This window comes from Muntiacus reevesi, chromosome 4 (genome assembly GCF_963930625.1).
Source record: "Muntiacus reevesi chromosome 4, mMunRee1.1, whole genome shotgun sequence".
Taxonomy (NCBI): Eukaryota; Metazoa; Chordata; class Mammalia; order Artiodactyla; family Cervidae; genus Muntiacus; species Muntiacus reevesi.
This window is the reverse complement of record NC_089252.1, coordinates 36,909,018-36,933,166: the sequence shown is the minus strand read 5'-3', so window position 1 is coordinate 36,933,166 and position 24,149 is coordinate 36,909,018. Positions and strand designations below refer to the sequence as shown.

The following is a 24,149-nucleotide window of genomic DNA, read 5'->3' as shown; positions in this document are numbered from 1 at the left end:
CATGATATCAACAAGATTCTTAATTTTCCTGAGAGTTAGTTTCCTTAGATGCAAAACAAAAATTGGCTAAGATGATCACTAAGCTTCTTTCTGGTTCTAAAATTAAATTATTCCATGTAGGGTTTTTTCTCCTCTAATTTTTAAATTGACGTTTTATGTAAATGTACAGCTTGATGAATTTTTATGTGTGTATATAGCCAGGGAAGTACCATTAGATTGATATAAGCACATTTCCTCATGCCCCTGGCCAGTTGATGCCTTCATAAAGTTAACCACTATTTTGACCTATATAATTAAAGATTAGTTTTGCTCATTTTTAAACTTCGTTAAAGATGGAATCATGCAGTATGCACTCTTTTTTGTTTGGGGGGAGTTTTTCCTCAACATTTTGTCTGAGATTCACTCATGTTGGTGAAAATAGTGGTAATTTTTTTTTTAATTTGCTTTGTATTCTATTACATAAATATATGTCTACTTATCAACTCCATTAGGGTTTCCCCTCAGTTTTGGATATCACAAATAATATCCCTGTTCATATCTTTGAGTAGATAGCCAGGAGTAGAATTTCTGGGTCATCACATATATGTGATTACTAGATTCTGTCAAAGGGGTTTCCAGTGTGGTAGTAATATGTGAGAGTTCCAATTGCTTCATATGTTTGAGGCAGACTTCATCCTTCTAGAGGAACTGTGTTTCCTGAAACATGAGTTATGGGGAATTTCACTTCCCAGCCTCCTGCCTGTTCTGCCAGAATCCAGCATGAGTCCTTCGGGGGAAAGCCTAGCCCCCTTTTGGATATCTCATGTTTCTATTCAGTCCATCAGACTGCCAGAATCCTTGCTGATTTCACTTTCCTCAGTCCTCACCCAGAATCAGCCAAGACCCCACCCGCTCCCGCTGGAAAGACTTGCCCTGATATGAAACTCCTGTTTACCCAGTTCCCATCCCATCTCATCACTCTGCTTTATTTCAAGTATGCGTGCTTAGTCGGTCAGTCGTGTCCAAGTCTTTGTGACCCTTTATACTGTGGCCCACCAGGCTCCTCTGTCCATGGAATTCTCCAGGCAAGAACACTGGAGTGGGTTGCCCATTTTTCCTGCTCCAGGAGATCTTCCTGGCCCAGGGGTCGAACCCGTGTCTCCTGTGTTCCTGCTTTGGCAGGCGGATTCTTTACCCACTGAGACATTGGGGAAGCCCTGTTTGAAATATGCTCTTGGTACTTCATCCACTCATTTTTTCCTCTAGTTGCTACAGTGGGAGCATTGGGCTGTGTCCCTTCCTGAAGCAGGAATCCTCTGATTCTGTGAATTATTAATCCGGACATGGTACCAGTGATATCATACCAGTTACAGATCACATTTTTAATACTAGGATGAAAGAAAAGAACAAAAGTCCAGCTTTCACTTTCATTTGTTTTAGAATTACAATGTGGAGGCAACCTTGAGTAACTCTTCACTGATATGCTTTCTGATAGACAGTGTTTCATAACAAGGAAATTTTGATAGGATCGTAGTCGCTTAAAATCACGTCAAGGTGGGTAATAAAGGAATCCAAATGCTATTAGAGAACAACCCTTTTCATCCCTTATCTGTTTTATCCAACATTCTGCAAATTTTCCTTTTCTCCACTGCAATCATCTTTTCTGCCTCCATCAAGCTTCTGTGTCACCACCATGCCTTAATGATTGTGAATCCATCTTTAAAAGGAGAAGAGGTGAAAGAAGGGAAGGGAGAAAGCTGACACAAATCAGGAAGAGAGTGATATTATTGCTCTGTGTGGAAATGTCATATATGGGCACGTCCACAAGGACACGTGTGTGTGTACTATATGTGTGTGTTGGTATGTATTGGGGTGTATTTATGTTCTAAGTCTGAACATGCATGTGGAGAATAAAATTAATAGTTTTGATCTTGGTTCTAAATGAAAAGCAGGCATGTTTTGTAACAATTTTCATAAGTTAAATAATTTGCCTTAAAAATAATTTCTTGGAGTTGCACTCTTCTGTGGCATTAGCACAATTAGAAGTGGTTTTCTTCAGACACAGCTTCCCTCGTAGCTCAGATGGTAAAACATCTGCCTGCCATGCAGGAGACCCGGGTTCAATCCCTGGATTGCGAAGATCCCCAGGAGAAGGAAATGGCAACCGACTCCAGTACTCTTGCCTGGAAAATTCCATGGATGGAAGGGCCTGGTAGGCTACAGTCCATGGGATTGCAAAGAGTCGGACACGACTGAGTGACTTCACTTCTTCTTCAGACATATGACCTCTTGATTTCCTGGCAAACTTGTCAGCCAGGCTTCTAAAGAAAATTCTTTCATTCAGATTGATTTATGAACTCAGAGTCCTTCTGTTGTCTTAAAAAGAACAAAACAAAGGCAACACAACAAAAATACCTTCCATCATCTTTACTAAAATAATTTTCCTTTTGGAGTAGCTTCCTATCCTAATTTGTCTCAAGTCACTTATTTTGATTACATGAAGAGTTTATTGAAAATTGGAGTTCCTGTTGAAATAATGTAACTATTAAACTATTACAAACCATTCTGCTGATATTTGTTCAAAACTAATTAGATTTGTGACCTGAAGCAAATGAGTTTATCTTTCTGGTGCTAGTTTTCATTATTTCAGAGAAACAGGATCATTATACGGGTCTGATTTTATTTTTAATTGAAGTGTAGTTGATTTACAATGCTGTGTTAATTTCTGCTGTATGGCAAAGTGACTCAGTTATATATATTATATATATGCTTTCTTTCTCGTATCCTTTTCCATTATGACTTATTACAGAATATTGAACGTAGTTCCCCGTGCTCTACAGTAGGACTTTGTTTATTCATCCTATAAACTGGTTTGCATCTGCTAATCCCAGACTCCCCATCCGCCCCTCCTCTACCTCCTCCCCCTTATCAAGCACACGTCTGTTTTCTGTCTGTACAGTTCTCCTTTGTGTTATTAGTTGGTCTGTGAACAGTATCCAAATGCTGGCATCATTGCATTCGGTCCTATGAGGGTCCCAAGAGCTAAGTGAGTGGAGCACTCTTGAGGCAAATGCATCCTTAATCCTAGTGAGACCTCAGAGCCAAACCCACTATGTGGTTTGTTAACCTGGTCAAGCCAGCAGGATAAACCTTGTTACCTAGACTAGTGGAAAGCCTAAGCATGCTGTTGTACACCTGCTTTGGGGTTTTTGGTTGTTTTTTTCAAAGTCCGCCTTTGTTCTTTCTGGGCTTCCAAAGGTAGGGATTGTTGTTTGGTCAGAGTCATGTCTGACTCTCTGCAACCCCATGGATGGCAGCACGCCAGGCCTCCCTGTCCTTCACTATCTCCCAGAGTTTGCTCAAACTCATGTCCGTTGAGTCGGTGATGCCATCCAACCATCTCATCCTCTGTCGTCCCCTTCTCCTCCTGCCTTCAACCTTTCCCAGCATCAGGGTCTTTTCCAGTGAGTTAGCTTTTCACATCAGGTGGTCAAAAGTATTGGAGCATCAACTTTAGCATCAATCCTTCCAATGAATATTCAGGGTTGATTTGGAATGGCAAGCCACTTCAGTATTCTTACTGTGAGAGCCCCGTGAACAGTATGAAAGGGCAAAAAGATAGGGATAATCCTTCAAAGGGTCTCTCATACCATATACATGACTAGACGAGAACCATTATAAATTGGTTTCATGCAGAAAAAAATTCAAAAAAATATAATTTTTATCCAATTCAGTTCTATTTATACTACCCATAAAGGCTACACCTAGTCTGCTAAAGGTTACATCCTGTGATTAATGATCTAGTTATGCATCTATTAGGATTCTCTTTTGTCCTTGACCTACACAAAAAACAGTTCTTTAAAGGTGCAGTGAAGCAGTTCCTCGAGCTCCCTCTAGAGGGAAAAGTACATTATTACATTGCTTTAGAGGATTAGCTCAAGCAATCATGTTAATGTTTGTGTGTGTGTGGTCAGTTGCAGATCTCATGAACTGTAGCCCGCCAGGCTCCTCTGTCCGTGGGATCTTCCTGACCCAGGGATCGAACCCTCGTTTCCTACACTGGCAGGCAGGTTCTTTACCACTAGCCACCTTGTAAGCCCAGGAGCTCGTGGAAATGATAATAATAGTAATAATTATACTAAAAGAGCAACAGCATCCATGAGGACAATGACCGCAGCTCCCTTGCTTTGTACAGAGTGAGTGCTCAATACACATTTTGGAAGAATAAAGAAATTAACTCATTAGTAGAAACTTTAATTAGCATTTATTATGTTCTAAAATCCATGATGAGTTTCTTGCATGTATACTAACCAACTTAATCCTTCTCTTTCTATAAAGTGTCTGCCACAATATGCCCATTTTATACTTAGTGAGGTTAAGGAACTTAACCAAAGCCATCATCTAATAAATGGTGAGGTCAGAATCTGAAGAGAAGCATCCCGCTGTTTGCTCGGGACCACAGCCTCATGTGGAGCCCGATGGTGGAGTGGGAATCCCATGGGAGGCGCTGGGAGACTGGGTCCTAGTTTTCCCTCTTCTTTCCCAGCCTGTGTGTCATCACGTGGTAAATATACAGAGTGACAACCCCCTTCCTGTCTTTCTGCCAGACAATTGCGAGGATGAGGTTTAGACCAAGGTGACTATAAAATATCTGGCAGAAAAGTTGATGTAATTTTGAAATGCTCAGTAAATAGAGGAGTGGGAGTAGGGAGTTTAGGCTGGCGGAGGGTGGGGAGGTTCCCTTCTCAGCGAGTTTACTGAACTGAGGAGCCTGAGGGCTTCGGGGTAACCTCAGATTTCCCTAGAAATCTTGGGACTCCGAGTCCAGGGGGGCTGGAAGTAGGATGTGGGAAGAAGAGGAATCCTTAAGTAGAGAGATAAATATTTGCAAAGTCTTTACATCTATATGTTGGAGATGTTAACTGGCCTTAGAAGGTCTTGATCAATATTATAAACTATTTTGCTAATAAGCCTTGAAATGCATATTAGTAATTTAAATATGATTAGAGAATGTTTTTAGTTACAGAATGATACCATCTGTTTGCTAAAGGTTTTTCTTTCTTTCTTTCTTTCTTTTTTTTGGGTGCAGTATCTGGAATGTATCTCTGGGCTCCTGTCAAATAGGGGATAAAGTTAAGATTTTTCTCATCTAATTAAGCATGCAGGATTACTTAACTGAGTTATCAAGGGACTGCTCTCTCTTCCTCCCTCACCTCCTGTCCTCCTGCTTTTTTAAAATAAGTGAATTAACATGCAGTTTAAATGGAATGAATTATATAGCCCATCAGGAGATATACTTTAACAGCTCTTGGAACAAAAACTAATAGGAAAATAAACTTGGTGGAATCTAAAGTTGCCTTAAAATTTAGATTGAAATTGGGTTTTAAAAAATATTTATTTTTAATTGAAGGATAATTGCTTTACAATACTGTGTTGGTTTCTGCCATACATCAACATGAATCAACTATAGGTATGCATATGTCCCCTCCCTCTTGAATCTCCGTCCCTGAAATTGGGTTCTAAAGCACTAATGTATAAGTTCTAGAGTTCAAACACTGATGTATTTTGACTTTGATTGCTTTTGTTTAATGAGTGAAAATTTGATACAACATGTCTAAACTATGGCATTTAACTGTGTAGCCTTAGTGACAGCATTGCCTTTAATAATTTATAATTAACCACATGTGGTCATAAAATGTTAGAACTGAAGGGACTTTCAGCACAGCATTTCTCAGAGTTCTGTAGGAGCCTCATCCTCTAAGATGCTCTGGGGAAAAAATAATTGTTCTCCATGCAGTCAAGTTGGAAGACACTGCATTTCGTAGCTCACTCTTGGAAACTGACAATGCACATGAACTTAAAAAGAAACTCTGAGAAATTCTGCAGTAATGAAACCTACCGGCATTTATTTAACCAGCTGTTTTAGACAAATAGCCATTTGTGACTTGAAGGGAAAACACTGGGGTATTGAGTCCAGAGTCAAGTGGCTTGCCCACAGTCATGATGCTTAATGTTGACAATGCTGGTCACTTGAACAACTCTGCCTGCAGCTTCTGTTAATGTTTCTGAGATGAAAGGAACAAAGAGGGTCTATTTTAACTAATCCTCCACAGAGGATGTGAAGCTTTCATGTGATTCTCAACTAGCAAGCTACATCACTTCCCTGACTGGACACTAGGTGTCACTCTAGCTGTTGAAAAGCAGTATCAAGCCATCTTCAGAAAAGGAAGTTCTTCCCCCAGTAGACCTTGAGGTTTAATTTCTGCTGAATATTTTCAGTGATGATTACTTATATTCTTTCTACTTTTCTTGAGTTTTCTCCAGTATAGTTACCCTGTAGCAGGACCATTAGGCCGGCTTAATCAGATGAGAACATTTCTGCCTTCTTTCCTCTTATATTTTTAATCTCAGAAACAGTAATTTTCCTCTCCCTTCTTACAGTTTCTCTCTCTCTCTTTTTTGAACTTATCACATTGCATTCAACAAATCTGTTTTCTTACAATGACCCTTAATTTAGTTGTTCAATTACTCACAATATGCCATATTAGGGTTGTTTGAAGGTTTCTCTCAGTGCAGATTTAGGAGCGGTCTCCTTTCTTAAAGTTTCTCTGTCTCTTTTTTGGCAGCTTACCACATGACATTCAGTGTGATTGTTCACTGTAAATTATAAGGCTCGGGTAGACCCACTTATTGTTCGCTTGTCATCATGAGATTTGTGCTATTTTTTTGGCAAGTCTTTTTTTCCCCCAGCCTTATTTTGTTTCAGTTAAAAAGTAGACTTGAAATATTAGCATGAGGACAAATCTTTAGTCTGTTTTCTTTCCCTTTTCGATTTGTGGAAGTTGAGACTCAGACATTGTTCTTGACTTTCTGATAATTTTTCTGGACAAACTCTGGGACTGACATCTATGATGCTTGGAAGAACAAGTCCTACTTCTGTAAAGGTCTGTGGGTCTAGACTAAGTCAGACAACCCCTTAGACCATGAGTCATACCCTGGGGCTCGTGACTTGCAGTTATTACGTCACTGTCCCGTCTGCTTGGAAAACCTGGTTTGTCTCTTTGATGCTTTTGAGCCACTTATAAAAGGAGGCTAGGTTGTAGAAATGAGAAAAAATTCAGTATAGCAAGAGTGAGAGAACAGACAATCCACAAATAATACACTAGATTCTTTGAAATGAGCTACGTGAGAGTAGGTTTATAGGGTACTCAGAAGTTGACCACCTTATGGAAAATAAGATATATTAACTTCAAAAACTGTTTAAAAAGCTATTGGGGTATAGCTGATTTACAATGTTGTGTTTCAGGTGTAGAGCAAAGTGAATCCGTTTATAATATACATATATCCACTCTTCTTAGGATTCTTTTCTCTTATAGGTCAATATAGAGTATTTTTTAAGAAAGATGTTTGTGAAGACCTAGGAGAAATCAGTAAAAAATTATTTTCTTTTCCCAGTTTAAAAAAAAAAAAGAAAAAATGCAATAGACTAGTCAGTATGACACCTCTAACCAGAATTACAGACTTTCTTGTGCAATTATCTTTTAAAAATAAACCAGTAATCGATGACTACTTAAAACAATGTATATTCATAATCAAAATCTGGGAAGTGAAAAAAGTACATAAAGGATGTGTCAGTCAGGCATCTGTTCTTATCAGATGAACAGAAACCCATCCAGACTCATCTGAACACAGGAAAATGTATGGCTCAACAAATAAAAAGTCAGGAGGTTTGGTGAGGTTTTATTAATGGAAAACTCTGGATCAGTGGTAATGTTGGATTGAATGATGATATTCTTTCTAGAGATCACATTAAAAAATTTTTTTTAAACATCAAAAACATTTTGTACTGGGGTATAGCCAATTAACAATGTTTTGGTAGTTTCAGGTGAGCATTGAAGGGGCTCAGCCATACACACATGTATCCATTCTCCCATAAACCCAATATCATATTTCTTTATTTTTGTTGGAGTATAATTGATGTACAATGTTTTGTTAGTTTCAGGTGTATAGCAATCTGTTATACATGTATCCAGTCTTTTTTAGATTCTTTTTCCATATAGGCCATTATAGAGTACTGAGTAGCGTCCCCTGTGTTATATAGTAGGTCCTTATTAGTTCTCTATTTTATATACAGTCCTGTGTATATGTCAGTCCCAATCTTTCAGTTTATCCCTCCCGCTACCCCTCGGTGTGTGTGTGTGCGCCTAGTCGCTCAGTCGTGTCTGCCTTTGTGACCCCATGGACTGTAGCCCACCAGGCTGCTCTGTCCTTGAAATTCTCCAGGCAAGAATACTGGAGAGGGTGGCCATTCCCTTCTCCAGGGGATCTTCCCGACCCAGGGATTAAACCTGGGTCTCCTACATTGTAGGCAGATTCTGTACCATCTGAGCTACCACGGAAGCCCCGGTAACCCTAAGTTTTTTTTTCTATATAGAGGTCCTATTTCTTGAGCGAGTCTCTCTTTTCCTCTCCCTATTTTGTTTCTGTTTTCCTATATCTTGGCTTCGTGTCAGAAGGCTGTCTTAATGAGGTGGCAAAACCGCCACCACAAGAAAAAGTCACGCTGTCAATTCTAGGTTAACAGCAGCCTTATCAGCTGAGTTTTGAATTTTGCTGATGACTCAGGCAGTAAAGAATCTGCCTGCAAGGCAGGAGACTCGATTCAATCCCTGGGTCAGGAAGACCCTCTGGAGAAGGGAATGGCAACCCACTCCAGTATTCTTATCTGGAGAATCCCATGGACAGAGAGGCCTGGTGGGCTACAGTCCAGAGGGCCGCCAAGGGTTGGACACGACTAAACCACTTTCACTTTCACCAGCTGACAGTGACCTAGAGAGAGACGTGCCTTTCTCTGATGCTCCAGGGAAGATGCTGATGTCCAAGTTCAGAGCCCGTACACACCCCTGGCCACGGTGGGCAGCCACTGACCAGCGTCCTCTGGCTGGGCCTGGTCACGTGCCTTCCTCTGCTCGGGGACAGGAAGAGCCTCAAACTCACAGAAAGGATGCCTATGAGAGGAGGGGCTGTGCTCCGCAACAGAGCAGAGACCAGGTCTGATCCGGGTGAGAGCGGGAGCTGCTCGTGTTACCTGCAGAAAAGAATACTTATCATACCCCACTCAGAGATAACCACCAACAACATTTTTAGGTATATCCTTCCAGTTTTAAAATCTATACATTGAAAACAGAGTTCTCCAATGTTGTCTCCTGTTTTCTATGTATCATTACGACTGGCCTTGGGTGTTTCTTGGTGAGGTCATTTCTTAGTCTCTCTGGTTCCTTCTTGTTGTTTAGTCATTAAGTCTTGTCTGACTCTTTGCAATCCAATGGACTGTAGCCTGCCAGGCTCTTCTGTCCATGGAATTCTCCAGGTATGAATGCTAGAGTGGATTGCCATTTTCTTCAAGAAGGGATCTTCCTGATCAAACCCACATCTCCTGCATTGACAGGTGGATACTTTACCACTAAGCCACCAGGGAAGCCCCCTCTGTTTCCTGGAGGGTCCCAAATACTCCACTATTATTTGGTCATGTAGGAAATGAGCAAATGAAGGAAAATCTCTAGGACTTTTTGCCACGATTGAGACACACACATCTTCAGGGCAGGAACCTCTGTATCTAGTTTGTCATCACTTTACCCAACATTTGATAGGTACATTTAAGCAATTGATGGATTTAAGTTATTCTTGCCAAATGCCTACTGCTGTGGGATCCACAATGTCAACTGTTCCTCAAAGATTTATGACCCACAGATGTTCTCACAGTTCCAGCAAGGACAGAACTTATGCTCTGTGAAGTCTTAGGCAATGCTCTGTAACTCCCACCACGGGAAGCAGTCCTCCAGAAACACACGGTGGAATGTCACTTGCCCCCTCTCTCTTCCCAACTGTGGGAATTCCAACTATTTTAGTGGGGAAGATAATCTGGGTGATGTTTTTACTCTAGACTTAGCAATGGATCACATGCTGATCCACTTTTCTATTTTGCTTATGGTCGTGGGCAGGAGGGGGTTTAAGAGTTAAGGAAGGTACATGATGGGGGCCCAGGGAGATGAAGGAAGAACAAAGAAAAGGGAGGGGAAAGAGAAGGAAAAAAAGAAGGGTTTTGCACAAAGAAGGAAACAGCAACCCAGTCCAGTATTCTTGCCTGGAAAATCCCATGGACAGAGGAGCCTGGCAGGCTACAGTCCAGGGGGTCACAAAGAGTTGGGCACGACTTAGCGACTAGGCAGGAGCACGTTATAGCAACAGCTGTTAGCTTGGGCGTATTTGTCAATAGCAATGTAGTCGATTGGTATTTTCAACCACCACTTTTGTAATTTATTTTAAAAAGTCTTTACTGAATTTTTTGCAATATTGTTTCTATTTTCTCTTTTGTTTTTCTGGCATGTGGGATCTTAGCTCCTAGACCAGGGATTGAACCTGTACCCCCTGCATTGGAAGGCAAAATCTTAACCACTGGACTGCCAGGGAAGCCCCCACTTCTATAATTTTTATCTGAGTTTCAGTGACCCACTTTGGGCCAGGATAGAAGACTTGAAGTAAGAATGACTGTAAAATATCCTCTTGGTTGAAGTTCTTGTTGCTTTGAGAGGTAAAGTGGTTTGCAAGTCATTGTCCTTCTCCAGGCCAGAATTAAATGCACCAGCGTGCTCTCGTTTGTGAAATGTGTGCTCCATTTAGTGCCAGACGACAAAATGAGTCATCACTTAGGGGAGAAAAAAAAGACTTCTCTTTGTGTGCTTTGCTGGGTTGTTTGTGTTTAAACCTGTGTAGATTTTGAGATTGTTTAAGCCTTAAAGCAAGGGACCAATTGTCAAAAAGCAGATTTCTGGGTGCAATAAAAATGATCATTTTGACTTAGATATCCCTATATTTGACTTCCCAGGTGGCACTGGTGGTAAAGAACCTGCCTGCCAATGCAGGAGATGCAAGAGATGCAGGTTCAGTTTCTGGGTCAGGAAGAACCCCTAGAGAAGGAACTAGCTCCTCACTCCAGTGTTCTTGCCTGGAGAATCCCTTGGACAGAGGAGCTTGGCAGGCTACACTCCATAGGGTCTCAAAGAGTCGAACATGACTGAAGTGACTTAGCATGCATGCATGCATTCCTATATTAATACCTCTCTAGACAGAAAACCTCATTCAGGCTGAGCCTTGGTGCTCCTAGCTCATTTGCAGCTCTGTGAATATTGATGTTTTGAAGAGTGAATAAACACACAGGAATTACATGATACATAAAACACAGCACTTAAGCTTACAGCCTACCCACCACAACCATTTACCTCCAAATGTTTCAATTGATTGTGGTTTAGTAACAAAACTATCTGAAAATTGTGTTTTATTGTCTGGCAACACACAGCGCAGGCATGCTCAAGCTGATTCCACTCCTCCTGCAAAGTCGCTTCAGGGATTTCTGAAAGTCTCCAGACTGTGTCTAGGTCCTCCCCAACAGGAAGGGTCAGCCACCACAAGGAGACCCCTGGCGACCACGGTTTGCACCAAGGCCTCACTCCCTCTGCTGGGCATTGCAGCTTCCATCTGTTTTGGTGGTTTGTTGTGGTGTCCAGCTTAATCCCATATCTAGCTTGATGAGGATTAACATGTGGGATCTGCTTTTGTAGATACCAGGTTTTAAATGAACTGTCCAGTGGCTGCAGTAGCACTTCCCCAGTTTTATGCCAAAGATTTACTTTTTTTTTTTTTTAATTTAAAAATATTAAAAAAAACTTTTACAGTGTTGTGTTGGTTTCTGCCATACAACAAGGCAAATCAGCCATGATTATACATCCCCTCCCCGATCCCATTCCTCCAGGTCATCACAGAATGCCTGGCTGAGCTCCCGTGTTATACAACAACTTCTCACCAGCTCTCCATCTCACACCTGGGAGTTATATATGTTGATGCTATTTTCTCCATTTGTCCCACTCTCCTGCTTCCCAATTATGTCCACAAGTCCATTTTCTACATCTGTGTCTCCATTCCTTCCCTGCAAATAGGTTCATCAATATCATTTTCTAGGTTCTATATGTATGCATTAATATACTATGTTGGTTTTCCTCATTCTGACTGACTTCCCTCTGTATAACAGGCTCTAGGTTCAGCCGTCTCACTAGAACTGACTCAAATGCATTCTATTTTTTATGAGTGAGTAATATTCCATTGTATATCTGTATGACAACTTCTTTATCCATATGACCCAAAGATGTCTTCTTAAAGTTCAGTCACTCCATGGGTGGATGGCTCTCATGCTCTACAAGGAATATTCCCTACTGATGCCTATAGCAATTCTCTTAAGTTTAATGTAAAAAATAATTATTTAATTATTTATTTGTCTGGCTGGACTGGATCTTAGTTGCAGCACATGGAATCTTAGTTCCCCAACCAGTGATCAAACCCAGGCCCCCAGCATTGGGAGCATGGCGTCTTAGCCACTGGACCACCAGGGAAGTCCCTAGCTCAATTCTTTGAGAGGGATTTTTCCTCTCTTAATCTCTTAGTTTTATGAAATTACATGATTTTAAACATCTCCTCATCACTCTTCTTTTTACTGAATTAATCCTTGAATCAGTCAAAGTTCTTCAGAGAAACCAATGATGGGGAGAGGAGTGGAAATTGATGGAGAGACGGGTTGATTTGCTCGTATGGAATTGGCTGGAAATTGATGGAGAGACGGGTTGATTTGCTCGTATGGAATTGGCTTACGTGCTTCTGGGGGCTGGCAGGCTGGAAACTTGGGGCTTCCCCAGTGGCTCAGCAGAAAAGAACCTGCCTGTGATGGAGAAGACACAGGAGACATCGGGAAGATTCCCTGGAGGAGGGCATGGCAACCCACTCCAGTGTTCTTGCCTGGAGTATCCCATGGAAAGAGGAGCCTGGCAGGCTACAGTCCATGGGGTTGCAAAGAGTCGGATACAACTGAGCAATTGAGCACACAGGCTGGAAACTCAAGGGGGGACTTTTCAGTTACGGTCCTGAGGTAGAATTCCTTCGCAATCAAACCTTAGTCTTTGCTCTTCAGGCCTTCAGCTGATTGGCTGAGGCCCACCCACATTATTGAGAATAATCTTCTTAAAGTCGACTGACTTTGTTGTTATTCAATAGCTCAGCCATGTCCGATTCTTTGCAACCCCGTGGATTGCAGCATGCCAGGCTTCCCTGTCCTTCACTGTCTTCTGGAGTTTGCTCAAACTCATGTCCATTGAGTCAGTGATGCCATCCAACCATCTCATCTTCTGTCACCCCTTTCTCCTCTTGCCCTCAATCTTTCCCAGCATCAACGTGTTTTCCAGTGAATCAGCTTTTTGTATCAGGTGGCCAAAGTATTGGAGCTTCAGCAAATCCTTACAATGAATATTCAGGGTTGATTTCCTTTAGAATTGACTGGTCTGATCTTCTTGCTGTCCAGGGGACTCTCAAGAGTCTTCTCCAACATCTCAGTTCAAAAGCATCACTTTTTGATGCTCAGCCTTCTTTATGGTCCAGCTCTCACAATCATATATGACTACTGGAAAAATCATAGCTTTGCTGTACAGACCTCTGTTGGCAAAATGGTAGATGTTTATCATGTCTACAAAATGCCTCAACAGAAACATCCAGGCTGATGTTAGAACAAACCAATGAGCTCAGTTTATGTAGAAAATTGAGGTTCAGGAGGGTCTAGTGACCTGCTCAGGGTGCCTGGAGTGGACAGAACCGGGGTCGGCATCATAGTTTGGACTCTCCCAAAGCCCACTTCCTTCTGTGCTTGTGGAGGATGGCACTCAGGGGCCACTCCTTGGGTTGGGTGCCCCTCTTTGCATTCCCACTATGTCCTACATGTCTCTATCACCCAACTGGACACATCTCATTCTAACTCAGCTGTTGGTGTCTTCCTGTCTGTCCTGATGTTTCCTCACTAGGGCTATATTTCTGCGTTGGTCCTTGTCCAGTTCAGGACTGGCATGAATTTTTTCCAAATGTTCATTGATGGTAGATGACACACCTCCCCTCTGTGCTCTCCCAGAGGTGACCCAGGCTCCCACTTGGGCTCGCTGTGGATTCAGTGATTGGAGGGGACAAATGATTTCCTGTCCAACACCCACAGGTCTCTCAATGACAGTGACTTTTCCAGGACCCTTTAATTTCTGAAGACTGCCCTGGCTGGGTCTCCCTTCTTGCATCTCTTGACTTGATGTGACCGAGTGGAGTTTTCTATCTGCATGAAGGCCACCAGGGCTCTCCTTTGGGGCAAATCACCACCAGGTTGCAAAGAGTCGGATGCGAAGGAGCACGCCCACATACATTATCAGGAAAGATGGCCTTTGGAGAAATGAAACTGTTTCTCTGTTTTCCTTCTTCCCCTCCAAAGCCTTGCATTGTGTGTGTCTCTTAGAGATAAATTCTGGGCTCCTAGTGTATCAAAAGATTTTCCATCACTTGAGGAAGTAGCCCACCTCCTTTTTTCATTTTTTAAAAAAACTTTGTATTGGGGTATAGCCAATTAACAATGTTGTGATAGTTTCAGGTGAAGAGTGAAGGGACTCAGCCAGATAATGCATGGATAATGCATGTATCCATTCTCCTCCAAACTCCCCTCCCATCCAGGCTGCTGTATAGCCCAGAGCAGAGTTCCATGTGATGTACAGCAGGGCCTTGTTTGTTATCTGTTTAAAATACAGCAGAGTGGGGGGCGTGGGGAGAGGCGTGGCGCGGACGAGAGTCCGGGGGCGCGCCGCAGGGCGGCCCCGCTGTCCCCTTTCCCAGGGGGGGCGAGCGGGGCCGGGGGGGCTGGTGGCGCGCGGCTGTCACCTCCGCGCGCGCACGCGTCCCTCTTCCCTCTGGCCCTGGCGGCAGGGAGAGGGAAGATGGCACGTGGGTGCTCGCGGGAGCCCTTGTGCTCTTTACCTTCTCCCTGAAAAAAATAAAAAAATAAAAAATAAAATAAAATAAAATAAAATACAGCAGAGTGTACATGTCGATCCCAAACTTGTGTTCTCATTTGCAGGAGCTTTGGCAGCAAGGGTTGAGGGGCTGGGGATCTATTGGGTGGCCTCATTGGTTTCTGAAAAGCTCTGTGATCCCTAAAGCCCTGAGCTCCCTGTCTGGGACCTTAACGCCCTTGAGCGCCTTGGAAACCTGTGGGAAGCAGCTGTCCCAGCAGGCAAGATCAGATGGGCTCTTGGGTGATAAGTAAACCCTGTCCTTCCTTCTGTAGACAGAGTTCTTTATTCCTACGCATCTTTGCTGCTGAGTAAAGATCCTCTGGGCTTTGACTTTAATAGAAGTTGCGCAATGGCCGTCTCTATAAATGGTGTTCTAAACTGCGGCCGCCAGCAACTCTGTCTTGGATTGGGACTGAACATTTCAACATTGTCTCTTGGCTGGCAGGTCACTTTTTCCTCTCACTCGCTCCAAACTCATCACTGTGATGCCGATTGTCCTATTTATTTTGGGACAGAGACCAGCGTGGATTGTTCTCCATCAGTTCTGCTAAACAGTGTGTAGTGGGAGATAGTGATAAAACAGCCAGGCCCGTGATGAGATTTCAGTTTCAGAACATGATCTACTCCTTGGACCAAAGGGCTGTCTTCTTTGGAAGACGGGCATGGGGGAAGTCACCGCCAGCTGGCAGCCCCGGCCACCCGGCACCCTGCACGCCCTTTGGTGTGGGTTGTGTCGCTAGGGGGGCCGGAACCGCAGCTGGCAGAGTCCCGGACCCCAGCCCGGCTCAGCCTGGGTGGCCCCCGTTGGAGGAGTGCAGGAGTGCAGGCGGCTGGCGCCGGCCTAGCCGTGAGCGCATTTGCACGGAGTGAAAGGAAACAGACAGAATGCTTTCCTCACAAATCCACCCACCGTTCCTCAGGAGAGAAACACAGGAGAACTGGGGAGAGCAGGCCAAGTTCCTATAAGGAGAACACTGCAGAGGCACCGCTGGGAAATGGAGCAGAAGACGCGATCGGGGCATTGCCTCCCGCCCGGAGGCCACGTGGAGGCAGCTTGCACTCAGCTGTCTGAGAAGCTGGGCTGGAGAGAAACAGTTTTTAAAGGAAGCCCCTTAAAAAACCCAACTTTATCTTCTAGAGTGCTTTCAGATTCAGAGCAAAATTGAGAGGAAGGCACAGCCTCCCTGGTCATTCACATTTCCTGCCAGAGGGGACATTCATTATAAGTGATGAACTTAACACTGACACCTGGTTATTCACCTACTGCTTTTTTTTTTTTTTTCCATTTATTTTTATTAGTTGGAGGCTAATTACTTTACCATATTACAGTGGGTTTCGTCATACATTGACATGAATCAGCCATGGATTTACATGTATTCCCCATCTGGATCCCCCCTCCCACCTCCCTCTCCACCCGATTCCTCTGGGTCTTCCCAGTGCACCTACTGCTTTTTAATGGGCTTTTGTTAACAATTCTTAGTGGCTTGGATTGCTTTCTTTCTTTCTTTCTTTTTTTTTTTTTTTAACTTTTTATTTTATATTTGAATAGGCTTAGACGGTAAAAATAATCCACCTGCAAGGTGGGGGACCTGGGTTTGACCCCTGGGTTAGGAAGGTCCCCTGGAGTGGGGCGTGGCAACCCACTCCAGTATTCTTGCCTGGAAAATCCCCGTGGACAGAGGAGCCTGGTGGGCTGCAGTCCATGGGGTCACAAAGAGTTGGGCAGAACTAAGCAACTAAGCACAGAGCATAGCTGATTAGCAATGTTGTGTTAGTTTCAGGTGTATAACAAAGTGATTCAGTTACGCATATACATGAATCTGTCTTTTTCAAATTCTTTTCCCATGTCGATTGTTATATGACATTGAGTGGGATTCCTTGTGCTATACAGTAGGTCCTTATTGGTTATCTATCTCATTTTTTGTTATATTTTTAATTGGAGGATAATTGCTTTACAAGATTGTGTTGGTTTCTGCCATACATCAACATGAATCAGCCACTGGTATACATATGTTGCCTCCCTCTTAATCCCCCCTCCCACCTCCCACCCCATCCCAGTTATTCACTTTAAACATAGCAGTGTGTACATGTCAGTCCTAAACTCCCTAACTATCCCTTCCCATCCTGGTAACCATAAGTTCATTCTGTAAGTCTGTTTCTGTTTTATAAATAAGTTCATTTGTATTGTGTCTTTTTAGATTCCACGTATAAGTGATATCAGATGATATTTCTCTCTCTGACTTACTTCACTCATATGACAATCCATCCATGTTGCTGTGAATGGCATTATTTCATTCTTTTTAATGGCCAGGTAATATTCCATTGTGTATACGTACCACATCTTCTTTATCTGTGCCTCTGCCGATGGAATTTAGGTTGCTTTCATGTTTGGCTGTTGTAAACAGGACTGCAGTGAACACTGGGATGCGTACATCCTTTTGGGCCCTGTTTTTCTCCAGATGTTTTTATTCCCAGGAGTGAGATTGCTGGACCATATGGTAGTTTTATCTTTAGTTTTTTAAGCAACCTCCATACTGTTGTCCATAGTGGCTCCACCAGCTTACATTCCTACCAACAGTGTAAGAGGGTTCACATCTCTCCACAGCCCCTCCAGAATTTATTGCTTGTGGATTTTTTGATGATAGTCATGTTGACTGGTGTGAGGTGATACCTCGTGTGGCTTGGATTTCTTAACTTTGAGGGAGGGAAGACTAGCACTAGCTTCTCCCTCCTAATTTATTCCTGATGGAGTTCTCTGCCCTTTTCATTTGCCGCTAGCCCCTCCTGAGGTCCCCACAGCAGCATCCTCATCTGACCATTCCCGTGAGATCCCACAGAACTGAAAGGCTCTGCTGCCCTGTCACGCACGCCTAGAAAACGTACTGCGATTTTATGCACTTTCATCTCATCTTTCCCAAGAGATTGTGCACTCTTTGAGTACAGCGACCGTTGTTCACATGCTCTCAATAGAATATGTGCTGCCTGAAAGAAGTTTTATTTTTTTTTAAGAGGATAAACACCAAAGATATCCAAACGCTGAGATAGTGCTGAAAGAATTCTGTTATTATGATTATCCATTTTGGCATCACACCACTGCAGGAATCAAAGAGCAGTCTGCTTTAGGGCAAAATGATGTGATATGCCAAGATACAAGGGGCTGTGTCTCAGTGGTCTGAGCTCCATGATCCAGACAGCGTGATGGGGTTTGTAACAGACACATGAAAAACAACCCTGTCAGATGTTGTTCGATGTTATGAAAATCTTATAAATTACATCGAACAAAGGGCATTGACTCTAGAGCAGTAGATATTCCAGGTGGAAAGACAAGCACAATTTGGAAAGAAAGATGAAGCCAGAGCAAGCAGAGGATACTGAGGGATGTTAACATGGATCACTTCTGACGGTGAGTGATTATTGTCACCCAACTACCCACTGGTCAGTAACGATGTCCAGAAACGCAAAATCTCTGTGTATATTCCACAGTTTTCTCTGACTTTTAAAATGCAATAAATACATAACACGAGTTTGATTTTGTGTGTGTGTGTGTGCAGGCAAAAATCATGTTAGATGTATTCAGTGTGTTTATGGTATTAGATATTTGCAGCATTATGTCTTTTTACTTGCAGATAAACCAAGTAGTTTTAATTTGTATGAATTGATTATGGATACTCAATACATTCTTCAGTTGATTTGTGCTAAACAGTAGACTTTGTAAATATTCCTTAACCCTTACTATAATCTGCATCCCTTTTTTGGGTACCATTGCCTTATGGGCTAAAGTGTCTTCCTAAAATATTGTTACTATGAAGTTAAGATTTCTTTTTTTTTAATTGTGAATAATATTTAGTCATTTCTGTTTACAACTGAAACTCTGTGAGTTTAAAATTAACATCCTTGCCCGTGAGCTTCTTATAGACACCAGAAAATGTTTCAACCTTGTGTTCCACGTAGTTCTGCTGTGCTTCATCCAAATGGGCCTTTATGAGTAAGCTGCCGTCTAACTTCTTGCGGATTCTCTTGCCCACAATCTCATTTGGGAAAACCAAGTCCTCCAGGATGGCGTCGTGCACAGTGGTCAGGGTACGGCTCCTGGGATGTTTTTGTTTATTTTTCATAAGGCTTTTCCGAGTTGGCTTAGGCAGAATTCTGCTCTGAGCGAGGAAGACAACGTGCTTCCTGCTGAACTTCTTCTCCAGCTCACACACCAGCCACACCTGGATTTTCTGGAAAGACTTCAGTTGTGGAACGGGAGCAAAGATGATGATAGCTTTCTGGCCACCACCAACTTCAATTTCCTTGGCGGTCATAATGTTCAGCTCCTGCATCTGGGCCTTGTGGTCCGAGTTCATCTCCAGCTCCAGGAGGGCCTGGGAAATGCTGGACTCAAACTCCTCCAGCTTCTCGCCATTGGGCTTCACAACCTTAGCACTGGAACTGAACATGGCCTGGACCTTGCAGATGCGGCCAACACTTGTTGCCACTGCCGACACTAATGGGCCTAGGAAGAGCTGAAGTTAAGATTTCTAAACTTCAGAAATATTAACCTGGAAGCAGTCAGTCCCCTGACATTTTGAGTAACTCCCCTCCTATATTTCTATGTTTACCAATAGACTTAGAAATCATCTTAAAAATCATGGTGATTTATGTTGACAACTTTATATTATGCTTTATGCCATACTTTTTTCTTTTTTTATGGAAGTATAGTTGCTTTACAATATTGTTTTGCAATATTGTATTACTTTTAGGTTACAGCAAATTGATTCAGTTATACATACATGTGTTGGGATCCTTTAATGGACCAGAACCTGGTGGTCCGGAATCGATGATAAGAAAGTGAAGGAGAGAGCCGGAGGGAGGGGGAGAGAGAGAGAAAGAAAGACACGGGGACCCAAGCTCTGATGGAGCAAGGGTATTTTATTAGCAGAAATGCAGGCTTATATATATCTTTAGTAAGATGATTACTCAGCTATTACATAGGATGGAATTTTATCAATAGTCACAATATGGATAGACTAATACATACAAGGTCGCTGATGCAGAAAAGAGTCACTGAAGGGAGTTACTGAAAGGAATCCAAGCAGATACCCCTCCCCATGATCTCAGTCCTGAGAACTGTGTGCCGTTTCATTCATTCCCATTGCCAGGAACTGATAAGGAACAGAGGATTTATGCGAAATAGAAAACAGCATGCAGGAATCCTCCTGTTAAATGTTCCCTGACAGTTTACATGTATGTATTTTTTTCAGATTCTGTTCCATTTTAAGTTGTTAGAAGATTTTGGATACAGATTCCTGAACTATACAGCAGGTCCTTGTTAGCTGTTTAATGTGCGGTAGTTTGTATCTGCTAATTCCACAGTCCAGATTTATCCCCCTTTCACTTTTGGTAACTGCAAATTTGTTTTCTAAGTCTATTTCTGTTTTGTAAATAAGTTCATTTGTATCATTTTCTTTTTGATTCCATATATTAGTGACATCATGTGGTATTTGTCTTTCTTTGACTTAACTTAGTATGATCATCTATAGTTGCATCCATGTTGCTGCAGATGGCATTATTTCATCCCTTTTTAATGGCAGAATAATATTCTATTGTGTATGTATACCACATCTTTATCTATTCCTCTGTCGCTGGACATTTAGGGTGCTTCCTCGTCTTGGCTGTTGTAAATAGCGCTGCAATGAACACTAGGGAGCCCATATTTTTTTGAATTAAGAGTTTTCTCCAAATATATGCCTAGGTGTGGGATTGCTAGATCATATGATAGCTCTATTTTTAAGTTTTTTTTTTTTTTTTTTTTTTTAATATTTCTTATTTATTTGGTTGCTTAGTCACAGCCTGTGGGGTCTAGTTCCCCAAGCAGGGATCAAATCCAGTCACCTTGCCCTGGGAGTGTAGAGGCCCCGTCACTGAACTACAAGGGAAGGCCCCAGTGATCACTTTTAAAAAACCATTTCTAAAAGACAAAAAAAATGAAGGTATTTCTTAAGCTCCTTTACACACAAGTTATATATTTTTAAAAAAGATCTCAGAAAAGGGAATCTTACACCCTTCTAACTACATATTTTCCAGAGCAAAATTAACTCCTTTGCCTAAAGTCAAAACAATGAATGCTAAATTCTAAAATTGTAATAGGGAGTGGACAAAAAAAATTGCTGAGAGAGATGTAAGAAAACTGAATTCAAAAAAAAAAAAAAAAGAAAACTGAATTCACATTTTAAAATTCTATAATATCTATGGAGCCTTAACTCTTGTGTACTGGCTACATGGTAAGTTTGCTATTTGTAACAAAAGTGACAAAGTCAGAATTATCTATCCAATGTCAAAGCCCCTATTGGTCAAAACCGCAAAATATAAAGAATCCACTCTAATTCTGATCCTCTATCCTCTATCAGGTGTTGAGTATTCAATACCTGACCTCTGTGGCACCCTGTCCTTAACTGTCTTCTAAAGCATCACCCCATCATCCTGTCCCAGTTAAGCCTACCTATGGAGAGAGTAACATGGAAACTTACATTAGCATGTGTAAAATAGAGAACCAGTGGGAACTTGCTGCATGTCTCAGGAAACGCAAACTGGGACCCTGCATCAACCCGGAGGGGTGGGATGGGGAGGGAGATGGGAGGGAGGTTCAGAAAGGAGGGCATATATGCATACCTATGGCTGATTCATGTTGAGGCTTGACAGAAAACAAAATTCTATAAAACAATTACCCTTCAATTAAAAACCAAAACAAAACCTACCTATGCTATATGTTCAATCCTTCAAGCCAGCATTATGGGCAGAGAATCTGATCAACAAAACCATAACGATGTATTTATGGAGCATTGACGGGCCAGCACATATTTGTCCACTAATGTAAGTTAGCAGTGGCCTCTTAAAGATGGAGCCTTAATTAAGAGGCGTGGCTGCATGGCTTCAGTAGTGAAATACATGGAGCACAGGAGGAGGCAAATGTTTTAGACGATAAAGGGCGGCCTGAGGCCCCCTCAACACATTGGAAGAGGAGATGACCAGTAGATCTTTGGATATGTGAGGCTGAGACTCGAGAGACAGATTTGGGCTGGAAGAGTTAGACTTGGGAGCATGAACGCACGAATGATCATTGGAACCATGGCAGCCAGAGTACCTCACATTGTCCAAGAAGAGTGTCTCGAGTGAGAAGAGAGAGTCGCTTCTCTCGGTTTCCACCAGCACCCTTTGGTCGGCCTCTCTCTCAGAGCCTGCTGCCATTCCTGCCACCTCCATTCTTTCTCAGTTCAGCAACTGGAGTGGTCCTTTTGGTGACTGATTCTTTTGCTCAAAACTCCCCAGAGACTGTACCCATCTCCTTTGAGTTTTCCCCAGTGGCGCAGAATCCGCCTGCCAATGAAAGAGACTCCAGAGATGCAGGTTCAATCCCTGGGTCAGGAAGATCCCCTGGAGAAGGAAATGGCAACTCGTTCCAGTATTCTTGCCCCATGCCAGGCACTGGTCCCAGAGACGTGGGCAGGTGACGTCCCCGATTTCATGAGACTCATACGAGCACATCTCAAGCCGGAGAACCCAACGCTAAGCCTCCTCTCCCTGCCGCTGGAGCTGCGAGTTGAAGCGCACTCCGCGGAAAGATTGCCTGGAACTGAGGCTTCACTCTTCAGGCGGCCCTAAACCAGCACGGCGGCCTCAGCTGGTGCTTCCCTTCTCTCTCATCAGGCCTCTGGGCGGGTTCCCCCTATTTTTAGATTTTTAAGGAACCCCCACACTGTTCTTCATAGTCCATGTGTTCACCTTTGTTAGGTGAACTTGAACCACAAATTTAGGACTTGTTCTTAACACATTGTTCTCAGCTTTAGGTCCAAGTGCCAACTCCAGCCCATCCAGATTCCTAAAAACCCCTCACATCTTCCCGTCTCTCTTCCTTCCTGGGGACTTGGGCTGTCAGGGCAGCCTGGATGTTTCTTTCACGGCACTGATGGCAGCCTCTCACCTCCAGGGGAGTGGACACTTGGCTTGCCACGATACTGTCCCCAATTCATGGCAGGTGCCAGACATGCACTTAATTAATAATGAATGAAAGCTTGATGAATGAATGAGAGCCCTATATATCTGAAGTATCAGGAATTCTGAATTAGTCAAGCCTAGCCTATGATGTTCAATTAAGCATCACAAACAATTTATACTAGGCAGTACTGGTCCAGGGGGCAAGCCGTTTGCTAGGAATTGTTTTAAGGGACTGAATGACCTACTTTATAAATTTGATGTGTGTTCTTTGGTTATGATTTTCGGGGCCAATGTTTTCTGAAACCAATTAATGTCTCGGTTTGAAATGACTATTACATTGATCTCTTGGGTAGGTAATATTTCCTCCCCAAAGTAGAGGAGGGGAAATATTGGTGTCTATTTTGGAAACCCGACAGTGAGGTGATGGCATGACAGCTGTGTTATCTTGAATCCAGGAGAAGAGGTAATAATAAAGTAAATGTGGGTGTACTAGGTCATCAGTATATATCCCTCAGGTCAGGTCAAGGCAAAGACAGAATCAAAGAAGCCAGCAGAGGTCATGGGAATTTGAGCTCTCATTCACCTCCTTCTCTATCCTATTGAGGACAGCTTGGAGGGGATTTTGAGATGCAGAGGGCAAGCATCCTTCTCTCCTAGTGACCAATAAATGGATTTTTCTAGAGCACAGGGTGAAACCCCAGAGATGTCAAGAAAAAGGACCATTGTCACTTATGATGCCATCCAACCATCTCATCCTCTGTCACCCTCTTCTCCTTCTGCCTTCAGTCTTTCCCAGTATCAGGGTCTTTTCCAATGAGTTGGCTCTTCACATCAGGTGGCCAAAGTATTGAAGCTTCAGCTTTAACATCTCCTTCCAATGAGTATTGAGGGTTGATTTCCTAAGATTGACAGGATGGCACCACTGATTCAATGAACATGAACTAGGGCAAACTCCAGGAGACAGTGAGCAACAGGGAAGCCTGGCATGCTGCAGTTCATGGGGTTGCAAAAAGTTGGATACAATTTGGCAACTGAAAAACAACAGTCACTTGTAAGTTTTAACAACTCTCCCTTCTTTAAATAGCTTCCCTATGCATCTTATACAATTTCTGTGTTCTGTTCTCTCTTCCCTAGGACCCCCTCCTTGAAATGAAACTTGAGATTGTTCTCCAGTGGCTCTTGAGAGGTTCAATTTTCCCTCCCTGTTTAATGATACTCCTTGTGTCCTTGTGTTTATGTTCCATATCTATGATGTGTGGTTACTTAACATTTTGC

At 42.7% G+C, this 24,149-nt stretch overlaps 1 protein-coding gene across 1 annotated transcript; it reads right to left on the bottom strand.

Annotated features, from left to right (window-relative positions):
- Positions 1-18,754: 18,754 nt before the first annotated feature.
- Positions 18,755-19,339, bottom strand: LOC136167650 (small ribosomal subunit protein eS7-like). Its single transcript, XM_065935151.1, has one exon. It carries the CDS (start codon positions 19,337-19,339, stop codon positions 18,755-18,757), a length of 585 nt encoding a protein of 194 aa, XP_065791223.1.
- Positions 19,340-24,149: the final 4,810 nt, after the last annotated feature.